The 23,847-nt window shown below is 39.9% G+C and overlaps 1 protein-coding gene and 1 pseudogene across 1 annotated transcript; one reads left to right on the plus strand and one right to left on the minus strand.

The window, feature by feature from the left end:
* Positions 1-1,049: 1,049 nt before the first annotated feature.
* Positions 1,050-10,137, plus strand: Tomm7 (translocase of outer mitochondrial membrane 7). Its single transcript, XM_013070289.3, has 3 exons — positions 1,050-1,246; positions 4,537-4,585; positions 9,906-10,137. The coding sequence occupies exons 1-3, from the start codon at positions 1,060-1,062 to the stop codon at positions 9,919-9,921; spliced, it is 252 nt and encodes an 83-aa protein (XP_012925743.3). The 5' UTR covers positions 1,050-1,059; the 3' UTR covers positions 9,922-10,137.
* A 2,480-nt stretch (positions 10,138-12,617) lies between these two features.
* LOC101702260 (mitochondrial nicotinamide adenine dinucleotide transporter SLC25A51-like) lies at positions 12,618-13,596 on the minus strand (annotated as a pseudogene).
* Positions 13,597-23,847: the final 10,251 nt, after the last annotated feature.

Raw genomic sequence — 23,847 nt, forward strand, 5'->3', positions numbered from 1 at the left:
AGAAACATGTTTCACATATTGAGTGTGGGCCAATTAAAAGTAGCAAAAGAAGTATACTCTACAGGGTCAGAGTGGATCACACAGCAAATCTAAGAATCAGGACTTAAATCTTCTTTCAAATGAATATTCCTTATACATCAGACAAGTAACTTTTGGAGTTGTACCAGGTGTGGTGGCATGTGCCTGTGATTTTAGCACTCTCAGACCCTTTTGTTCTTATTTAGTATGAAATTGAAAGTTTCTTGTTTTAAGTAGCAAGATGTCATTTAAATGCTGGAACTCATCTGAAATGCAGATTTTTTAGTACATAGTTGCAGTACATGATTACAGTTATTGTGGGTGATGGTACATGTACAAATACATCTTTATTGTTCTCTTCCCCCCACCCTTCCTCTCCCTCCTTGCTCCTTCAAACCGTTGGCCCCCTTCCCATGTTCAAAAGCTCTATTTTCATCATTTTTCCTTCCCTTTCTTCCATCTCTTCTTCCCTCACCCATTTGAAAAAGATCTCCCTACTTCCTCTTTATCTTCTATTTAGCTCTTTATTTATATATCTAATTTTGGTAGGAGACTTTCAAAAACAGGCCGAGATACAGCTCAGTCTGAGGCCTTGGGTTCAATCTCCAGCACCACAAAAACAAAACAACAGGCCGGGCATGGTGGTGCACGCCTGTAATCCTAACACTCTTAGAGGCCGAGGCACGAGGATCTCTGAGTTCTAGGACAGCCTGGGCTTTACATTTTAGGGGGTTCAAGGACAGACTGAACTAGAAAGCGACACTGTGGCCAAAAAAAAGACAAGAAAAATGCGTAAGGCTGTGGGAAGGAGTTAGTTGTGGGACAATGAGAGCTCTAAGAACAGTTCCTCTAGCATCCCACAGCGTCCGCAAAATCCAGGTGCTAAAATGTAAGAAACTTGAACTACACTCGGCGAAGCACCAGAAACCAACCACACAGGCCCTTCTTACGGGAGGTGCCGCGGAGGGGAAGGGCGGGATAAGAACGATGAATTACGACCTCTGCTGGCCACGCTCACGACTCCTGCCGTAAAGGCAGTGTATGGCGCGTGCGCACCTCCTTTCCCTCGCGGAGTCTCGGCGCGCTCACTTCGGTGGAGGTCCTCGGTTCCTGCGGGCCGTCGCCATGGTGAAGCTGAGTAAAGAGGCTAAGCAGAGGCTGCAGCAGCTCTTCAAGGGCGGCCAGTTTGCCATCCGCTGGGGTTTTATTCCTCTTGTGATCTACCTGGGTCAGTAGAAGAGTCTCGGAAAAGACTGAGGAGGGTTTGGTGGAGTCTCCGACTCCATCTTTGGCTTTCTGGGAGGGGAAGGAAACGGGATCCCAGCCGCGCGCTTCCTCTGAAGTTGCCTCGTCTACTGGTTTCAATTTAGCTTGAGTTCGAGTTCCTTCCTTTACTAGATGGGCAGTCTTTAACAAGTCCTTCACTGTTTTTACATCTGTAAAACTGAAATCAGGCATACTTCTCGGGATTACTGTGACGGCTTGTTGACTTTATGTATGTGAAAGCGACGAACTAGGCGGGTTTTCTAGGCGTTTCTCCTCACCTTTGGGTGGGCCCAAGTGGGCAGAGAATCTAGACACCTTGTGAATATGCCAGTATTTTCAAGTATGATTATGACAGTAGTTGAATGCCTCTGGTTTCTCATTGTACCGTGAAGAGTGTAGAAATTTTTTGGCCTCGTCTTACAGGGGAGGAAACTGAGCTATAGAAAAGTTGCACATTCCTTGCCCAAGGTCACCGGGTTGAACTTGGGCACTGGGACATAAGGGCCCAGCATTTACTGTACTGCAAGAATTTGTAAGCGCCTAGGCAAATATTTTCACCTAGAGCTGCATTGGAACGGTATCCTATTTCTAATCCTGTTTTCTTTTCTTTTTTTTTTTTTTTTAAATCTTTACTGCCCTATTCAGGCAAAGTGGTGAAAGGGAAAGTTCCAAAGTTTTTGTCCCTGGCTCTGTCAGTTTTAGCAAATAGTTTGACATTTCTGAAAGTCAATTTCACGTTTTAAAATAGGATTCTAACAGGATGCCGCTTCCAATTTATTTGAGATGTCATGCATCGTATAATATAAAGTATATTCCCTCAGTCTTGACAGAGCCTTTGATTAGGCTGGACATTTTCCAGGCAGCTGTGGTTTCTAGTTCCCTATGATCTTCTGGAAGCCACCTGTCATCCCTTGTAGGACTTAAAAACGACTTTTTCCTACTTTATTTTCACCCCTAACCCTCATCCCCCATACTGGGAATTGAATCCAGGGCCTTTGCACTGAACTACATCACCAACTCTTTTGTCATTTTTTATTTTGAGACAGGATCTTGCTAAGTTCCCTAGGATGGGGTGAAACTTGTAAGCCTCCTGCCTCAGGCTCCCAGAGTGCTGGGTTATAGGTGTGTGTCACCACACTTGGCTAACGTGAATGCAATTTTTAAAACATTGCTTCCCTAGATATTAGTAACTTTGCAGGTATCAGGTTTTAGAGCAAATATATGACATGCTACTTGTACAGCCTGTGCTGTTCCCCCTATTCCTTGCTGGACTCTTCCCTCTCTCCCTTCAGTTTTTATTTAATTATGAAATAACTATTTGGGTGGCCATACTGGGAATAACTCCTTTTAGCCGAGAAAGGTGTGGGAATCTTCATTCTTTCTCTTCTTTGTGCCACATTTAAAAAATTTATCATTGAGAACATAGAATCCTATTTTAGTCTGCTCTTGCTTTTTTTTGTCTTTGCTTCTCTATAACTAGTATCTGCCTTTCACACTCTCTCCTTTTTGAGATTCTTTTTCTACTTTTGGTTGCTAAAATCTATATCAATGGCTTCAGTCCCTCTAGAGGTTATTTTCCTTTTTATTCAATTATTTGACCATAGTGATTTTCACCCTACTGTCCAACTCAGGTTATTTGAGATTGACAGTAAGACTGTCTTTCTAGTACATACTTTTTATCTTTTTTTTCCTTAACACTGTATATAAAACTTAATTTTATGTTTAAACAAGTTTCCAAATTGTTCTTTTACTTTTTCCACTTCAGCTCTCACTAAAGCCTACAAGTATGGATTAATTTCTTGTATAATTTAGGTTTAAACATACCTTTCTGGGCTTCATGGCCTATAGTGCTATAAAATATGACAGAAAGTGATGTGACAGGAAAGAATCTGGACCTTACCAGCAAAAAAGGTTTTGAGCCATCTTTGAAAAACGATTCTCCATGATCTCTTAGTTTTCCATAAATCTTATGAGCAGAGGCTGTGATAACCCTTTATTCCTTAGAACAGCTTGAAAATCAGACAGTAAATTCCCAACTTTTGAACATTCAAGTTGAGAACTTTCACAGATACAAATAGACCTTGCATTATAAACATTTGTAGATGTGAACAAATTGCAGAAGTAGCTGTGTAGTTCAGGTTGGCCTTCAACTCACGGAGATCCTCCTGTTGCCTCAACCTTCAGAGTGCTGGGATTACAGGCATGCACCACCATACCTGGCTGGCTATAGTTCTTGACATTCTGATTTTCATCAGTTACTACAACAAAGTAGCAAGTATGTTGTCAAATGAGTTTACAAGTATATTTTAAATGGTAAGAGGTTTACACTTGATCTTAGCCAAAAGGCCGAGAAGCGATTTTTTTCTTTTTTTTTTTGTACCGGGGATCGAACTCTGGACCTTGCGCTTGCAAGGCAGGTGCCAGAACCACTGAGCTAAATCCCCGGCCCGGTAAGAGGTTTAACTAATCAACTTGTAATGAGTTGGTTTAATTAGGTTGTTGAATACTTACTGAATGATTTTTTTTCATCCTCTCTTCTATCATTAGTTTTTGCTTTGTAAAAAGGGAGGTTTGTAGGGGATAAAATAGGTACTCTCAGCTGCTTTTTTTAAAAAAAGGTCCAGTTAAAAAAAAAAAACTTTGTGTTCTTCGTAGTCTTTTTTTTTTGTTTTTTTGTTTTTTTGTTTTTTTTAGACAGAGTCCTTGCTATGTAGTCTAGGCTGGCCTTGAATTCACTATGTAGCCCAGGCTGCCTTGGGGAACTCCTCCTGCCTCAGCCTCCTGAGTGCTGGGATTATAGGTGTGCTCCACCATGCCTGGCTGTGTTCTTCATAGACTTACATGCAGTATAATTTGGGGATTTTGTTAGCTGCTGGGTAATGACTAATAATGAAAAATAGAGCATGCTAAGCTACTGTGTTAATTGTGTATACAATAGATACAAGATAGCTTGTCCTTCCCGCTAATTAGTCCTAGGTATAATTCCATACTTAGTGAACATTGGAAACTGTTCTGTAGCTCAGGTAACTAACTCTAGATAGGGTTGGTAGATCTGATATCATTTTAGTTGTCTTAGATTGGATTAAAAGAATATCTTAATCATAGATTTTTTGGGGGAGTACCGGGGATCGAACTCAGGACCTTGCCCTGTCAAGGCAGGCGGCGGAAACACTGAGCTAAATCCTCGGCCCCAATTTTTTTTTTTTTTGACTGTTGGAGTTTTAATTAGTATTTTTTCTTCTGTCCCTTCAGGATTTAAAAGAGGTGCAGATCCTGGAATGCCTGAGCCAACAGTTTTGAGGTACTGTTTCAAACATTTCAGGGAAGATGCTCATATATTAGTATTGAATCATTGGGAAGTAAAAGAATAATAATGATAGATGTTCACATAGACCTCAGCCTGTCAGTGTAGTCTTGGGCTGTTGGAAAACTATAGCAGTTTATGGACCAGTCTAGCTTCTTTACCAGGTAGCTACTTCCCTCTTCCCAAGTTTTAATTACAATGCCATGTTATAATTGCAGTGAAACATTTTTTAAAAGGAGAAGAGCAAGTTTATTTTCCTATCACATTAAAAGGCAAACTGTTTTTAGTTTTCTATATTCTCATCTTTATTTAGATGAATATAACCTTTATATCATTGTGACAAGGATACATGATTTTGTTTTTTCACCCAAAATTAGTTGATATGCATTTTTTTGGGAGATTACATAGGTTTAATTAGACTCTTTTCAATTTTTCCTTTAACAGTATAATTAACATTTTCATGCATATAACTCATAGATTTTTATCTCATCATAAATTCTTATAGGATCAGTCAAAGTGTATGAACATCTGTGGCTCTGAAAATGCACTGCCATATTCTTTTCTCAAAAGCAACCATGCTGGTGTTGGATAAGCACTTGTAAAAACTTCACATGCACACAGCACACATTTATACGTATGTATAGATATGTATGAATAAATGTCTGTTAGCTTTCCATTATTGTGACAAAATACTTCAGATAATCAACTTATATAAGGAGGTAAGGGATCAAACTCAGAACCTTGTGCTTGCGAGGCAGGCGTGGTGCCACTGAGCTAAATCCCTGGCCCATAAGGAGGTAAGTTATGGCTCATGGTTTCATTGGTTTCAGTTCATGGTTGCTTTAAGCTGTTGCTCTGGGGCTGTGTCAGCATAGTACATCATGGCAGTAGTGCCTGGCAGAGAAGGCCTAATTAATTACCTTATGGCAACTTGGAAGCAAAGAGAGAAGAAAGGACTGGAGTTCCATTATTCCCTTCAAGGGCATGGTCCCATTGACCCAACTTTCTTGTGTGTCCCACTTCTTAAAGGTTCTGCCATCTCCTAATGGCTTCACAGGCTGATGGCCAAGCCTTTAACAGATGGGCCTTTGGGTGATGTTCAGAATTCAAACTATGATAACTTGCGACAACTATGTATAGATGTATACATACATTTATAAACAGGTAGGTATATATGGTAATATACATATATAAATAATCTGTGAAGAAAGGACTGATATTCTTGGCCCTATGATGACCTTGACCACTGCATACTGGTGCTATAGGATTTCAGCTTGACCTTCTGTTGTGCAGGCATCCTCATAGTTTGCCCTAACAGACTTCACTGGCTATTCTCTTAAGTCTTCAGTTTCTTCAGAATCCTCCTTTAAGTCTTTTTTTGCCAGAATAAGCAGAAAATAATACTGATTGGGTTTTTTTTTTGGTACCAGGATCGAACTCAGGACCTTACGCTTGCAAGGCAGTTGCACTGCTGCTGAGCTAAATCCCTCTCCCTTGATTTGGTATTCTTTGTCAAAAATGCTTGAGTAGGGCCGAGCATTTAGCTCAGTGGTTTTGCTGCCTGCTGCACAAGCTCAAGGACCAGAGTTCAATCCCTGGTACCCCCCAAAAAAAAAAAAAATGCTTGAGCCCAGATTTTAAATTTTCAAGTTAGGAATGTTCAATCTATAGTAGTAATAATAATAATAATATTATTATTATTATTATTATTATTATTATTATTATTATTTGGTACTGGGGATCAAACTTGGGACCTTGTGCTTGTGAGGCAGGTGATGGAACCACTGAGCTAAATCCCTAGCCCTGTAGTAATATTATTAAGAATCATTTTCATTGTGACTTTGAAGTTGTTGTTCAGGTGCTTTACACTCATTGTCTGTAGTTGTTTCTTCAATTCTTTAGAAAAGGTCACACGGTTGATAAGTAGTGAAGTAATGTCTACCTCCAGAGCCCTCATTCTTTCCACTGGGTCACACAGCCTCCTGAAGGTGATCTTGCCTCTTCCCACAGTGTCTGTCATCTGATAATATCATCGTCTGTCCCTCTGCCTCACTGGGTTCTCCTTTCTCAGTGGAGAGGTTTTTCTTATCAAAGAGAGCCACCATATGTGCCCTCAACTTGCTCACTTTCACAATTACTGTTTTCCATGATAAAGTTCTTCAATAAATGATTTTCACTCACCATTTCCTTTCTTAGTCTCCTTTTCTCCTTTTAAACTTTTATGACATGGCTTCTTAAAACTGCTTTCAGAGCTCCCCACTCAGTTCCTTTTTTCTTGGCCTTTGTTGTTTGAATTATTAGTTTCTTTTCTTTTAAATGGGGCTTGAGGTAATGTATCTGTTCTTGACTAACTGGATAACTGTGGACCAATTATTTCCTTAAGGAAACATTACCTTAGGATATAGTATCAGATGTGACTACTGGGTTGAACTGTGTCAATATTTTTCAAGTAGTGGAAATTATCATCAAATACCTTTCCCCAAGAAGCCATTAATCTTTCTAAACTGTAGTCTCCTCTTTTATTAGTTGGGTATCATAATACTTCATAAGCTTGCCATGAGGATGAGAATATGATATATAATGTGGTAGTAGTGCTTCTAAGTAATATCAATAAACCATTAATGGTAATTTTTAATCTTTTTCTGTATATTCTCCTTTATTGCTACCTCCTCCTATGAGAACATTATTCTGGCTACATGATACTGCATGCTAATTCCAGAATAAACTATTTTCATGCCTTTGCCCCATGTGCTTATGCTCCCTCACTCTGGAATGCTCTTTCTCATTGGTTCCCACCTGATAAAAATCTGCTCCTAGGAAAGCATATCTCTGGTGTTGCCTTGTCACTGAATCTTTTCCCACCATCCTCCTCGATGAAACTAATTTCATTTCTGTGTTCCCATAGTATTCTCAGTGTCTATCGTTTTTTATCTTGTATTATACTTATTGCTTATTTGCATTACATTTTGTCCTGTAAGCACCTAAAATACTTGGTCAACAAGTGTTGAATTAATTAAATGTTCCTCAGTCTTGGTCCTTGTGCCTTAGGGTCAGAGGTGGGGATGGAATGGAATGTGTCCCTCTGTACTTCTTTTTTTGTCTTCAGTTACCCAGCAAGTTTTGACCCTTCACATTTGTGGGACTGGAAGTACCTCTACCACCACCACCAGCTTTTTCATTTCTTCACCTTTTTGGTTTTTCAGTGTTGTTTTTCTTTCTTGTGCTGTCTTGGTTATTTCTGTCATTAGAAGTGTCTTCTGGTTTACTCCCCAGGTATACTTGTTTTTAGGAAATAATTATGTACCTTGCTGGCTGCATTAGAGAGATCTTCTTTGTGGCCTACTCTTTACTCTGAAAGGAACAGAATTTTTTATGCTGTGGTTTTTGTTAGTGTAAAAAGTGTAAAATGTGTTGTTTATTAATATAAAGTCTGTTGTCTCTACATTTATTATATATGATGCTTATGTAAATTAGTGATTTGTTTCTTTTGCTAACTTGTTGAATCTTTTTGGGATTAGAACCATATTCATCACTGTAGAATTCAGGACCTTATACATGTGGCACACATGCCATGTCGTTGAGCTATGTTCATAGCCCTTAATATCCTCCATTTTCACTCAGTACAGCACATTGCACATGGTCAACAATTGCTGGTTGATAGGAATGCATTATTCACAATGCAGTATTACACTGAGTAAGAGGTAATAGATTAATAAAACATTATAAGGCAAATAAGTTAACCAACAGAATCATTATTCCTATTATCTGTGTAAGGCCAAGGAAGATTTTTATTTTGGACATTCATTACATTTGAGGAAAAAAATCCTAATAGATGAAGTTTATTTTCATATCTTAACTGTGTATAAGATATGAAAGCACCCTCATTGAAAAGACCCTCATTGGGCTGGGGATTTAGCTCAGTGGTTATGCTGCCTGTCTTGAAAGCACAGGGACCCGAGTTTGATCCTCGGTACCAAAAAAAAAAAAAAAAAGAAAAGACCCTCATTGTCATTTTGTAATACAATTTTATTCAGTTGGGATAGAAATCATTTTTTTTTTTCTTTCATTGGCCTTTTGAGACAGTGTCTTGCTATATAGTTCAGGCTGGCCTTGAACTCACTAGGTAGCCCAGTGTCTTAGTTACTTTCTCATTGCTGGGACAAAATACCTGACACTCAGAAGTTAAAGTTAGAGGAGTTTATTTTGGCTCATAGTTTGTAGAGGTTTTAGTCCACGGGCCGCTGGCTCCAAGGCAGGACAGCATGGCAGAGGAGAAAGAGCTCATGGGATGAAAGGCAGGAAGCCACAAGCCTTCCTCCTTTCCATTTTTATTCCATCCAGGCTACAAGCCTATTGGTTGGTGCCACCCTCACCCAGGGTGGGTCTTTCCTCAGTAAGTCCATTGTTCACACCTAGATCTGTGCTAAACCATTCAGTGGACTGATCCAGAATTGCACACCCATGATCCAGTCACCTCCCAAAAGCCCCATCTGTTAGCACACAAGTCTTTGCTGGAGGGGAGGAGTAATCTAGATATAAGCCATAACACACCCAGCCTGGCCACAAAACTCATGGCATCCTCCTGCCTCAGGCTCCTAAGTGCTGGGATTACAGGCATGGGCTACTGTACCTGACTAGAAATCATATTTTTTACCCAGCAGGATTTAGACATGAAACATCTTATGTCTCCTTTCTAGATCCTGTTGCTTTGGAAGTTTGGACTCTTTAGTGGCTGTAATTAATTCTTTTTTTTTTTTTTTTTTGGCTGTAGTTAATTCTTTTTTTTGTAGTTAATTCTTAAGAATTAGTTGAAGTAGAAATGGATACTAATTGCTTCTATGGATGTGGGTAGACTAAAGTTAAGATCACCTGGGTCAATCCTGCTCTTCCACTTACCACCTGTAACCATCTGAAAGCCTTTGTTTCCATAGCTTTAAATAGGGATTACCATCACAGGAGTTATGGTGGACTTTACACACAGAATCTGGCTCAAGACAGCATGTTGTTTTAGTATTAGTGATCTGGGTTTGTCAGTCCTTCCAGTTTGTGAAAGCCATTAATCATTTGTCTTTTGATTGACTTCATTTTAGTTATCAACTTATATTTTCCTTTTTATTTTTTTTTAATATTAGGTAGCCATACTCAAACCTATTTAAATATAGTTCTAATTTTTTTGTTGTTTAATAATATTGATGCTTTTAGTAATTTAGTTTTTAGATGAGCAAACAGAAATGCATAAAATCTTCTTGTTCTTAAACTGTTTAGAAAATTTTTGTATTGGGGTTTAATTTATTTCTCCTCTTCATAAACATTTTAGCCTACTTTGGGGATAAAGGACTATTTTCTCATCTGGATTTGGAAGCAATCATCGAACACAGACAACATGGAAAGTGTGTGCTCTGGCTGTATAAGAGTGGGATGTCATTCAAATGTTCACCAGTTCGATGGCATAGGGCTTTTACTCCTCAGATGTGTCTGTGACAAAGTGGAACCTCTCCTGACTTATTTATTGATAGACTTATCAAAATAAATATTTTTAACGATGTTAATGTCTTGAGTCTTTTTTGAATTGAGCATACTAGGGACTATAAGGTAAAAATTAAGCCTTCCATTACTTTTTCAAATCAGGGAAACTGTGTATGTGCTGCCTTAAAAAATAAAAACATTTCAAGCTAATTCCTAGCCATTCACTTAACAGATATATTCCTATTTCCCTTAGCATTGAATTAATAACTCCCCCAGGGATGTTCTAAGGTAGTAAGATTAGAGATAATTTTAATTTGTGACAAACTGGGCTACTCCACAGCATTGAAATAAAGTTCTTAAAAAGAAATGGGCTTTGGTGTTTTTGTTGCTAGGGGATGGAAATGGCATTGGGGAATTGTATATCTGATATATGTATAAGTGGGTTAAATGTGTCTTAAGATTTTCCTCAGTGGTGTTAGCAACCTAGAGCTAGCCAAACAAGAGCCCATGGAGAGTGCACAGAATATTGGCACTCCTTGGAAGAAAAAAAGGCAATTAATAAATGGGAACTAGCTTTCAGCTCTAGGTACTGGTTTTCTGGGTCCTTGCCATTTATTTGAAGCCTACTTTATTATTTAGCTTTTTCCATTCTTCTAACAAGATAGCTTTATTTTCTTAGTTTGGAAGATGTAATTAATGAAGGAAAGAACCTGAAATATGACACAGTTTGAGAAGTCCATTGGCTGAAGTCTTTAAACATCTACTGTTTACAGGATTATCTGTGAATGTAACCTCTCAGGTGTCTGGGGCTATCATTAGCAAAAATGTTTTCCTTGTTTTTTAAATGTAAATTCCTCTTTGCTGTGTAAGCCTGTTTTCTCAAGTTTTGTTACCTTTGCCATGGAGACGGTGAAGACTGGAGTCTACTGTGTAAGGGAGTTTTATTTTAAATGGAATTCTTGAGACTTAACTGCAGGAAGCCATTTTTGGTAAGCACTTAATATAATTGCTTCAGCATCTCTGAATCTAGGCATGTATGATTATGCTTTAAATAAGGCAGTTTTAAAATTCCATAGAATTACTTAAGCTGGTGGTCACCCCTTCCCCCAGCATTCCTTTCTATAAAGTGTGTTGTCAGTGGATTCTTGTTAATATTTTGGTGTATACTTTCTGTTGTTGCCCAGGGTTTCTAGAAATTGAGAATGGAAAGCTGTGAATGTCCATTTTGATTAAACAGTTATGTGAATAATAAAGATAACTGGTTTTGTGCTCCTTTAGGAGTTACCTTGTAGCTATCTACAAGATTAAAGTGAGGAATACAGAAACTCACACATGAGAAAGCTAAGGAACAAAGTTTAAGCACTTGTTGAAAAGGAGCTGAGATAGCACACACTTTAATATGTGAATGAATATAACAGGGTTTATGAAATGTTTGAAACTAAGCTCCTGCATTTTATTGAATTTTAGGGTGGTATAATCAAATTTGACAAACATGGTGTGTGTGTGTATGTTTTTTGGTAGTGGGGATTGAACTCAGGTCCTTGTACGTTCAAGACAGGCGGTGGTACCACTGAGCTAAATCCCTGGCCCACGTGGTGTGTTTTATGCAAGATGCTAGAAAGTCCTAGTATATAGTAGGCTAGTGAAAAACCAGGGAATAGCAGTATTTCCTGTTAGCTGATTACTTTTGATCATCTTAGGGAATTTTCTGATGTCAACAGTAATGATTATATATCAAAAGACAGACCCCATATAAAACACAATCAGTTTTAGTAAGCAGAGGTTGTTAGAATTCTGATATGTAAAAAGTTCTTCCTGTTCATTAATTTTCGACATATCCCATGTTTTTAAAGGAGTATCATTCTCCATGGAACACAAGTCACTTAAAAATATGTAACAGCTATTCAAAATTAGCTGTATATGAGTATGTGCTAAGCAAATTGATACCATTTTTTGTAAAGCTGTTCACATGAATAATAAATATTATTGATGAGAAAAAAAACCTACTACTAGGCTGGGAGTGCAGCTCACTTGTATAGCATTTGCCTAGAATATGTGAGACCCTGGGTTCAATTCCTAGCACCACACACACATAGTTCCTGACCTTAGTGAAGTCATTTTTTTTTTTTTTGGTACTGGGGATTGAACTCAGGACCTTGCACTTGTGAGGCAGGTGGTGGCACCACCCCTCAGCTATATCCCTGGCCCAAGTGTTTTGGACTCATTGACAAAATAGGAACAATAATGAACAATAATACTTGCTTCAAAGTGTTATTTCTAATTCAGACATTCTTGTTGCTGAACCTAGGCTGACATCACAGGAAAAGTTGTTAGAAGTGCCTATGTTCAGGTTCTCATCTTAAGGTTTTCATCTTAGACCATATCCCCCCCCCCCCCCCCCCCGCCACGCGCGCCTTATGTGGGATTGAACTCAGGACTTTGCTTTTGCAAGACAGGCACTTTGCCACTGAGCTAAATTTCCAGCCCTTAAACCTTTTTTTTTCCTACTGAAACCTTTTATTCTGTTTTTGTTGATGCTCAGGGAAAATGGCTTTCCCATATTTCACTTTGGCCTGGACTCAATGACCAACTTATATTGGGGCCAATTTGAACCTAAGTCAAACTGTATTTTTCTCAGGTCTATTGAGCTGATAACATGACTGGTGACTTTTAATATGATCTTTAACAAGAATTCATAAGTTGCATTGATTATGCCCCAAGAGATGAGGGACCGATGATAATTCAGATGGGTAACCTGAAGAGATTTGTCAGTTTCTTGTCCCAGTCTAGCCAGATTATTTTGAATATGGAAAAAGACTGAAACTCCCCAGCATTCTGACTGTATGCAAGTTTTTACAACATTAACCGGAAAAAAAGCCCAATGTGGCACCCAATACACCCCCACAGATACAGTCATTAACCAAATGAGCACTGAGAGTTGTTGCAGTAGGTGGATGGCTCCTTAATGGGACCTCTATGGCCTAAAAAAAGAACATTGTTGAATCCATTAGGGAAAAGAATCAGCACCAAGCCTTGAAAATACTCTCTTACATGGCATTTCAGAGCCCTGAAAGGCTTCATAAGTGTTTGTAAATTTGTCGTGATGCTTGTGGCCTTGAAGCAATGTCTGAACTTTTTCCACTGGAGTGAAAATGGCTTCTGTTGTCCCTGCAAGTATTGCCTCCAAAGCCTGGGTTTCAAACTGGAGCTCTGACATGCTTATGGAGAAGGCAACACAAATCCTCATACAGACCAAACAAGTGCCAGGGTAGTTTTTTTCTGCATTAATGGAAGGATTCCATGATACAAGTTTCAAAATCCATCCCTCCGTAACTGAAGTACTGCACCTCAGGTTTTGATTAAAATGCTACTGCTGAAAGAGGACCTTCTGAACTGGAAATGTGATTGCTATATTGCTGAAAGCTGCATAGCAGCCACACAAATAATGCTTCCTTTCACCAACAGTGGCAATGTGACGTGATATGTCTTGATTTTGAAGACATTAGCATTGGTGGTCTATTTTCATGAGCTGAATCCATCATGTTGCTTCTGATCGCTCTTGTTCATGAAGGATTTTTTTTAACCCGTGGCTCCAGCTGAGCTTTGCATTGTAGGGAATTACAGGTTTCTGGTAACTTTCTCAATTTCTTCCATTGCTACTGGTCTGTTAGGTTCTCTTCTGGAGTCAACTTTGATACCTGGATTTCCCATGGTTTCAGGTGCCAGGCCTACGCACCCGCAGGATGGCCTACGAGCAAGCCCACCCACACCCCTGGACCATCCTAGACCTGAATCACATTAGGTGGTAAGGCTTCAAAGGTGTATGTGATAAAGGTGTTTTAGTGATAAAAGGATTAGATTAGGATCTTGGGGTCATGGTCTGTCTTACCTCCGCTTCAGCTTCAGTGAATAACCGTTGCCTTCTTGTCTTAGTTAATTTCTCATTGCTAGGACACAATACCCTACACCTACAAGTTCAAGGAGGAAAGGTTTATTTTGGCTCACAACTGTAAAGGTTTCAGTCCATAGTTGGCTGGCTCCAAGGCAGGTGGCATGGCAGAGGAGAAACAGCTCATGGAATGGTGATGGGAAGTAGAGAGTGATCAAGGGAGGAAGGGGGAAGACACCCTTCCAGGCCACACCCCCAGTGACCCACCTCCTCTAACCAGGCTTTACCTCCCACCATCACATTTAGCTATAAATTCATCAGTGGACTCATCTGATTATCACACTCCCATGATTCAGTTACCTCCCCAAAGCACCACCTATGAGCACATAATGCTTTGGGGGATATATAGATATAAACCGTAACACTTTCTGCTGAACACATTTTTGTGAAGTCTGAAATCTCTGTTCTACTTCCTAGTAATTTGTCTGATAAGGTGGAGTCTTGCCCTGTTCTACAGTTTAGAGCCAAGGATCTGAAAAGAGTTGCTACAAAGATTCGTTAGATGCTTTTTTTTTCCTTTTTGGTACCGGGGATCAAACTTGGTTGGGACCTTGCACTTGCAAGGCAGACAGTGGAACCACTGAGCTAACTTCCCCACTCCCCCCCCCCCTTTTTTTATTAAGATAGAATCTCTTGTAGTTCAGCTGGCCTTGAACTCAATATGGAACCCAGGCTGGCCTTGAACTCAACTCACAGTGATCCTGCCTCAGGTTTGCAAATGCTGGGATCACTGGCTTGCGCCACCACACCCGGCTTGGATGCAGTTTTGAGTGAGGATTGTATATGCAAGAAACAAGTACTGCTTTGAGGGGGGCAGGAATGTATATTTGAGGTTATAATTAGAGATGTAGGTAAGTTGCATGGAAGCAGATAATAGGGATTTTAGAATGCTAAAAGTGTATGTTCTCTGATACACGGTGCAGAGTATTATTTAATTGAAAACAATTTAAAGCTACGAATATATATTATTAGAACTAGAAAAAAACTTTGTGGGTACTGTAACTATATTTTGATTAAAAATTCTGTGACGTATGTACTTCTTTGAAGAACCCCTTTCCTGTGATAGTATGTTAATAGTAAACATATTTAGCAGGATGCTTCTTCAAAATTTGTGTTTCTTTTGCTGTATGAGTCTTGTGAGTAATAGATTGAAAGAAGGGAAATAAAACATGTAAGAGTTAAGTGCCATGTAGATCAAGAATTTGTGTAGGCCTAGTACAGTAAATAGTAGAGACATTATTTTCACTATCATCCTTACTGTTTTCATTATTATTATTTTGGTTTTTTGAGACAGGGTCTTTCTGTGTAGTTCAGGGTGGCCTTGAACTCATGACACTCCTGCCTCAGCCTCCTGAGTGCTGGGATTACAGGTGTGCACCACCATGCCTGGCCAAATTGATTATTGTTTTCTCTTATACTGTAAGCTCATCTGATAATTTGTTACTTTTGGGTAATTGTTCTGCAATTATTGGATGCCTAGTTCTTTAAAAAAAATTCCAGTTCTCTGTTATATTCCAGTTCTTCATCATTTACCCCTATTTTTTTAATCCCTATTTTCTTTAACATATTAATTTTGAAGTCTTCTCTGCTAACTCTAATATTTGTTTCACCTCTGTATGTGCTTCCATCTCTTAGCTATTAGTCATTGTAACAAGTTATTGTAGTTTGTCATGCTAGGTGAAGTAGATAGCACTTTATAGAAGTTCTGGATCATGGTATCTTTCTCCAAAGAGTGGTGAATTCTTTTCCGGATGGGGGTTAAATTACTGGCAGATTACTTTAATTCTGATGAAAATTATGGTTAGGCCTTGCTACGGGAGGTTTATTTTAGTCTTGACCTCATTATTACTTTAGTTTAATAATACAAGTAGTTTATATTCCTCAATATGAAGTTCTTTTGTTTTTTTGTTTTGGTGACACATCTAAAGTCTTGGAGTTTACCAACATCTCCCTACTCTGGCTGGGTTAGAACTATAGAACTCCTAGGGCTTGTAGACTCAGAAATTTCTGCCCAGTTCTCCAGTTTTCTAAAAGCAATTTTCTGCTAAGGTTTTGGAATCTCATCTTGTTGTTATATAGCCTATAGTTAAGGACCTGAGAAAAATTTCTTTTTCTTTCCTTTTTTTAAAAGATAAAGTAGGGCTGGAGATTTAGCTCAGTGGTTCTGGTGCCTGCCTCACAAGCGCAAGGTCCTGAGTTCGATCCCCAGTACCAAAAAACCCACAAAAACTGGGGAATAAAAGATAAGGTCTTGCTGTGTAGTTCAGGCTGGCCTTGAACTCACTATGTAGTCCAGGTTGGGTTTGAACTTGGTGGTGATCCTCCTGCCTCAGCCTCCTGAGTGCTGGAATTACAGGCATGTGCAACCACACCAACATGAGAAGAATTTCCATAAAATTTCTAGGGGTTCTTTTTCTGGAGTTCTCCTGGGCAGTCCCCTCCTCTGTAGCCCTTGACCTGAAAGTCCTACGCATGGTGGGAACCTCAAACTGAAGTCTATGTTTTTTCTGCCTTATGAGAATGCAACTTTCTGTTCAGATTCAGCTTCCCAAGCAGGGTGAAGATGAATTTCACGTCATTCAATTCTTTTCTTTCAAGGATCCTATGTCTGTTTGGATTGTTGACCAATCCTTAAAACTTGTGGCTTAATATGCTGCAGGTTTCACTTTTTTGAATGTTTGCATGCAATTCACATATATTACTTAGAAAAATTCAAGGAACAAGAATTTGAAGAGAAAAAATTTTATTATGTTCCGTTGTCAGTGGGATTCCAAGAATGGTACATTAGGGATAAATAGATTTAATGCATTTTGTTCAGTTTATGGCAGGAAGCTAAATCTAATACCACCTCTTCTCATGGCTGGAACTGGTAGTGCAAGACTTTATTTTTTAAATTGAGAGTTGTCATTAAGAGATAGAATTGGTTTAGTGCTTTGCTGAATCTTATTTGTCTTTTTTCGTGTTAATACTTTTAAGTAAAAAAAAAAGCTCTACAGCATTGATGTGGGTGGACTACTAGATTGTTAAAATTCCTAAATGCTTTGAAGAGAATCCCCCAAGTTATTTTACAATGAAAAGGTCTCCATAGAATGATTAATTTCTTTTCCTTAAAGAACATGACTCCTGTCTGAAAGACTGTAGCTGTAGGAAACTCAGCATATGTGGATCATTTTTAGTTTTTTTTCTGTTAAATTTAGGTATAGAAGAAAAGTGTATTGTTGTGGTTTTTCTCGTCTGATTACATCAGAACATATCTAAGATATGCATAGGTCTAAAAATTATGGCAAATGAAATAGGTCTAATATGATATAGCATTTTGAAATACAACAAATTAGGACCCTTGGTGAGGAATTTAAGTGTCTTTATTTTGTTATTTGTTTGTTTGTTTGCTATGTAGTGCAGGCTGTCCTTGAACCCACTGTGTAGCCCAGGCTGGTCTCAAACTCATGGCAATCTTTCCTCAGCCTCCTGAGTGCTGGGATTACAGGTGTGTGCCACCACACCGGGGACCCTTAAGTGTCTTTTTAAAGACTGCTTAAGTTTTGAATTCTTACATATGTTAATTCCAGCAATTCATACCTTTGGAGATGACTGTAAATCATGGAGCTTCCAGTTTCCTGAAAATGGGATCATTTAAGATTATTTATAATGGCCGTCAGCCTACGTATATTGGAGAGTGCCAACTATGCCCTTTTCTGCAAAAGCAGGAGAGTCTCATAAGAGATTATTGTGTGAAAGGCCCCTGTCGGGGAAACTGGTTTGGTTCCTCCTAAGCTTTCTCTTCTTGTAGATAACAAGTGTCCTCTTATGACCTCATATGACCTTACGTGTCCTCATATGACCTTTCCTCTGTGCATATACACCCCTGATAACTCTTCCTCTTCTTAGGAGGGCAGTACTCCTAGTGGAGTAAGTCCCAGCCATAAGACTTCATTTAATCTTATTACCTGTTTAAAAGCTTTATCACCTAATCCAGCACATTCTAAGGTATTAAGGGCTAGAACTTCAACATATAAACTTTATAGTGACTCAGTTCAGTCCATAACAGTGCTGCCTTTTCTTTTTCTTTCTAAAACTGGGTCTTTCTGTATAGTCTAGGCAGGCCTTGAACTCATTATGTAGCCCAGATTTGCATCAAATTTGCCACTCTCCTGCATTGTCACTTGACTGCTGGGATTACAACCTTGTTTAATGATGTCCTTTTGTAATTTCTTCCTTCTGTGTGTAGGATAGACCTAGTGACTTGCTTCTAATGAATCAAATATGTTAAAAATGATGATATGACACTTTTGGTATGCAAATACTTTGACTTCATACTTGTTCGGTCTTCCTTTCTCTCTGGCTCTTGCTTGAGGTGAAACATACAAGATGCCCTGTTGTGAGCTTCTCTGTGGAGAGGGCCACATAGCAAGGGACAGAGAGTGACCTGCAGCCTGTGAGAAACTGAGGCCCTCAGTCCAACAGTTCACTAGGAACTCCTGCCAACAGCCACAGGAGTGAGCTTGAGATCAGATTCCTACCCTGTTGGTGTGAGGCCTGAGTGACTCCATTTTAAAATTTGGCCCCATCTTAGAGTGAGGTGGCCTGGACATAAACTCTAGTTCCAAGAAAAACCACAAGATGTACTTTGGCCACCGGCCTGTGAGAATGTTCAGCAGTCCCCTAGCAACTAGCCTAGCAACAGCTAATCAGTAGCTGCCTCAATGTCCCAGATGCTCTTCTCGATGGCCTGCAACAGCTAATCAGTAGTTACCCCAATACCCCAGTATCCCAGATGTTCTTTTCGATGACTTGAGCAGCCGTTTGCAGTTCAGCGCGCAAGGCACAGCCAATCAGGTTTAAACTTTCAAAACTTGCTAAATGCTAGCCAATCGTGTGCTTTGCGTGTGATTTGAAACCCCGCGCCTTTTTGAAAACCCCGCGCCTTGCTGTAACCTCTATAAAAACCCCTGGTGTTTTAGAGTCGGGGCTCTCAATCCTGACCCACTGCGTCGGTGTCGGATGAGAGTCCCTGCTCAAGCTTGAATAAACGACCCTCGTGTGTTTGCATCGGAATCGGCTCCTTGGTGTTCTTTGGGGACCTCGCGATCTGGGTACAACATTGGGCCTTGAGATACCTGAAGCCATGGCTGACACACTGATTGTAGTCTGGCAAGAGACTCAGAGGACATAGGTAAGCTGCCCTTGGGTTTTTGACCCACAAAAACTGAAATAATATGTTTCAAGCCATTGAGTTTTGTAGTAATTTGTTATATGGTATTAGATAACTAATTACCCTCATTATTGTTGAGAACAAATAATAGTTACCACGTATGATTATGTGTAGTACAATGCTACCTTTTTGCATATAGTATTCCCTTTAATTTTTTTTTCTTTCAGTATCTGGGATTGAACTCAGGACCTTGCGCTTGTGAGGCAGGTGCGGTGCCACTGAGCTAAATCCCTGGCCCTCCCTTTAATTCTTTTTTGAAACTTTATTTTAAAAAAATTTTTAAATAAGTATTATTTTATCCCATTCCCCCCCTCGAGCCCCCTCCCCTCCCTATGTATGAAAGCTTTTTTCCATTTTTCCTGCTATTTTCACTTTTTTTCTTGTCTCTTCCATCCTTTTATCCTCCCTCCTCCCTTGTTCCCCTTTCCATTTGAACACTTTTTTCCCACATCCCAACATCCATTATACACTTCAGTCCTTATTTCCACTTTCACTTTCTCACACCAGAGAAACATTGCAGTATTTAAACATGTGTGTCCGATTTGTTTCACTTAAGAGTATGGTCTCAAGGTCCATCCGTTTAGCTATAAATGTCTGAAGCCCATCCTTCTTTATGGTAGAGCAGCACTCCATTGTATAAAAAAAAAAAACCCACATCTTTACTCATCAGTCGGTAGGCATTTGGGCTGTTTCCAAGATTTAGCTCTTACACTCTGTGCTGCTATAAACATGGATGTGCATATATTGCTGTGGTATGATGTTTTTAATTCTTTTGGGAAGATACCAAGAAGAGATATAGCTGGGTCAAATGGAACCTCTAGTTTTAGTTTTTTGAGGAATCTCCACACTGATTTCCACAGTGGTTGCACCAGTCTACACTCCCACCAACAGTGGAGAAGGGTTTCTTTTTCCCCATAGCCCCTCCAGCATTTGTTATTGGTTGATTTAATTCTTTTTTTAAACTTTATTTTTATTAGTACATATTTGTCATACATATTGATCACATTCACCTATCCCCTTTAATTCTTGTAACAGTCAGTTTTTATCCTCAGCTTACAGGATGGGAAGTGGATTTAAAGAAGTGAGATAACATGCCCTACATCTTTTACCTAAAAAGTGGTGGAACAGGGATTTGATCCCATAGGTTGGCTCTAGACCTTGTATCAGGACAGGCTACATAATATGTGGGATCACGTGGGAAAAAATGTAGGCCCCTTGTTTAAGTGTTGCTAAGAATTTGAAGGTGGTGATATCAGAGCATTAGACTAAGATTAGGGCTTTTTTGAGTGCAAGTCTGACTGCACAGGCTCTTTGCCTGTGGAGACTGCCCCAGCTTGTGTTCTTATTATGCAATATTGCCTCCTACCTATAAGCAGGAAGATGTGTTGGAAGAGACCTCTACAGCCATTTAGACAAAATGACAAGGTCATGTGTCCCTGTCCTCATCTGGAGCCTGCAATTCCTTTCTCAGCATCCCACTGCCTTTGTAGGACAGTAAGCTCACATTCTACCTAGTTCCTTACCTGGACTTGAAGCTCCTGTGAGGCCTGCTTTTCATCAATGAACTCTTCAAACAGGCTGGTAGGAAATAGTTGTCCTGGCCAATTGAATTCCAGTATATGTTCTACTGAGGGCACATTGTCTGCATGAGAAAGACATACAGCACCAAGCAGCTCTGTACCCAGTATCAATATCGTCTGGTGAGCTTCTTTCTATCTGGGTAACCATTTCCTTGATGGCTTTTGGTGTGGTAAAGGATTAATACAACAGTTCTTGGTTGTATAACTGTAAGACCACTGTCCTTACCAAACGCTCCGAGGAGCTGACTATAGTGAAGCACACCCAGGGATCCCAGCAGTGCCTCCAGAATGTAAGGCCAAGGGCCTTACCAAATGCTCCAAGGAGCTGAAGTGGAGCACACCCGGGGATCCCAGCGGTGCCTCCAGAATGTAAGACCAAGGACCTTACCAAATGCTCCAAGGAGCTGACTGCAGCAAAGAACACCCGGGAAGGAACACACCGGACAAGTCGGAAAGTGAAACAGACCTTAGTCTGGCCAGACGGCACTCCCAAAGCAAAGTAGCTTAGAGAGGCATCAGTCCAGAGTCCGAGGCTCTTTTTATAGGGGCTTGCAGGGAAGTTAACAGGCGGAATTTACAGAAGAAGGAACAAAGGTTAGTGGTCTTACATTTGTATGTTAATTAGCCTGACATGTACTGATAGTCAGCAGATGCTTTGTAGATTGTTCTATAGATAGTGGTGTCCAGAACAAAGAGTTGGATAATTATGGCTGAAAAGGATCTTATCTAGTGTCCTGGAACTAAGAAGCATCTTTATCTATTTACTCACATTCAATCACAGTTGGGGCTAGGGGAGTTTTATGATTACAGAGTTATACAGTCCTACATAACCCCTGCATACTGTATTCCAAAAATTTTTGGGATGGGTCCTTGACCTGTCTGGTGGGAGATACCCCTAAGAGCTTGGAATGTCTAATTTGAGAAGAATGTATTTGAATACCTGGGCCTTAGGACTTGTGTTATGTTTTATATCTAAAATGTCCCCACAAAGCCTCAAGCATTCATAGGTGGGGCATTTGGATAATGGGTGTGTGATACTTATCACTGAATTAGTCCATTGATGGGTTTATAGCTGGGTGTGATGTTGGGAGGTGAAGCTGGTGGGAAGAGGTAGGTCACTGTGAATGTGGCCTGGAAGGGTATACTAGATATAGTGCACTTCCTCCTTCCTTAATCCTGCTGTGCTTCTTGCCGCTGTGTCATGAACTTTCTTCTCTGCACGCCCCTCTGCCATGCTACCCTGCCTTGGAGCCAGCCAACTATGGACTGAAACCACTACAAACTGTGAGCCAAAATAAACCTTTCCTCCTTTAACTTGTGGGTGTAGGGTGTTCTGTCCCAGTAATAAGGAAAGTAACTAAGATACCTTGTCAGATGGTTTATATTAACAGTGTGATTTTTAGATGAATATCTCATTCCCACCTCCACCCCCAACCTGGGGGCCTGGGCCACTCTATCAATTTGATCTCTGGGGATTTGAGACAATGGCTAAGGTCATTCATGTAGGCATTTTTGAAAAGCCAGAATACCAGCCCTTGGGTGAGCTTTCTTAGTAGGGAACACTTCACACATGTTAACATAATTGCTGGAGGAATTTAAAACCACTGGGAGAACAGAGCTGTTTAGCCTGCCCCACAAGTATCTTAGTTTATTTAAAAGCCCCTGGCGCCCCTTTGTCTACATTTTATGTGGTCTCCCTTTTTAGCCACATTTGACAAGGAGGTTTAAAAGGAGTACCTCTTAGGCTTGACAGAATCAACAAGAGCAAAACAAAGAACAGCCAAACATACAAAATTTTTTATAAGCCTTATTCTCCAAAAACTTTTTGGCTTATTTTGACTTTCTGGTTGTTATGGCTTGAGTCTAAATGATCCCCCAAGCCTCATGCGATCATAGGTGGGGTTTTTCAGAGATGGCTGGATCTAGAATGACACTGGAATTGCTTCATGGTGCAATGCTAGGATTAAGGGCACTACGATTAAGGGTGAGTGCTACTACCCTAAGGACAGGTAGCCTGGAAAAGATATGAGACAGAAAGAGGCTTGTCACCATTCATTTGTCTTTGCTATCTTCTGCTTGCCATAAACTGTTTCTCTTCTGCAATGCCTGTCTGCCATGCCACCCTGCCTTGGAGCCAGCCAATCATGGACTGAAACCTCTTACAGTGAGTTAAATAAACCTACCCTCCTTCAACTTTGGGTGTTGGGTAATTTGTCTCAGTAACAAGAAAAGTAATGAGTACATTAATTTTGTACTTTTTTTTTTTCAACATCTTAACACTTTTCCTTACCAAAAATATGTCCTCATACCCATCACCTCTTCTTTAACCCCTTCTCTGTTTTAAGGATTTCCTTTCTTTACAATTCCCTTGGCTGCTTGAATTTTAGAATGTTTTTGATACATTTTTCCTCTCCTTTGGTCTCAGAATTAATTCAGTGTTTATGTTCTAATTAGGACTAGTCAAATATACCCGCTATCATTTTCCTGGCAGTGTCTAGCTCCAGGAATAATTCTAGCCGACATCTTAATAGGTTTATCCCAGTTCTCTTCCTCTTGTACTTGTTCAATATATATTTGATTCTGGAGCGTAGCCTCTGCTACTGCAGCTGCCATGAGGAAGGGCTACGGTATGGCTGTTGTGATGTTATACAGCAATTTTATCCCCTTTAAATCATATTGCTCACTGACAAATGGTAGTATTTTCCTTAATCTTTGAGGTTCCAAGACATTCCTAATATATATTTTTTTAATATGTAAGTAGGTGGCCATTCAAGAACCTCCACCCAGGCAGATATTTTGGCCTCAGTCACATGTCTTATCAATCATAACAGGGGCCATGCAACACTTGCTACAGCTCTCCTGCAAGCCCATCCCATACTGGCTACCTTGGGGGATTTCAGTAATATACTGTAGTCCATTAGGTGATTGGGGACATCCCCATACTCACACAGTGAATCACACTCTTCTAGGAGGCACATCACCCCATTCCACATGAAGGAGGATGGCCATGCTGGGATTCTTCTTATGGATGCTCTCCCCTTACTCATCTTTG

The sequence above is a fragment of the Heterocephalus glaber genome, unplaced genomic scaffold (assembly GCF_053883595.1).
Source record: "Heterocephalus glaber isolate CG9 unplaced genomic scaffold, H.glaber_assembly_v1.0 deba00000676, whole genome shotgun sequence".
NCBI lineage: Eukaryota > Metazoa > Chordata > Mammalia > Rodentia > Bathyergidae > Heterocephalus > Heterocephalus glaber.

Bases quoted from the DNA above. Each gene is read 5' to 3' on its own strand.
- Tomm7 (XM_013070289.3), top strand. From the start codon at position 1,060: ATGGCGCGTGCGCACCTCCTTTCCCTCGCGGAGTCTCGGCGCGCTCAC. The intron at 1,247-4,536 runs GTCAGTAGAAGA...CTGTCCCTTCAG, and splicing joins TCCTCTTGTGATCTACCTGG to GATTTAAAAGAGGTGCAGAT.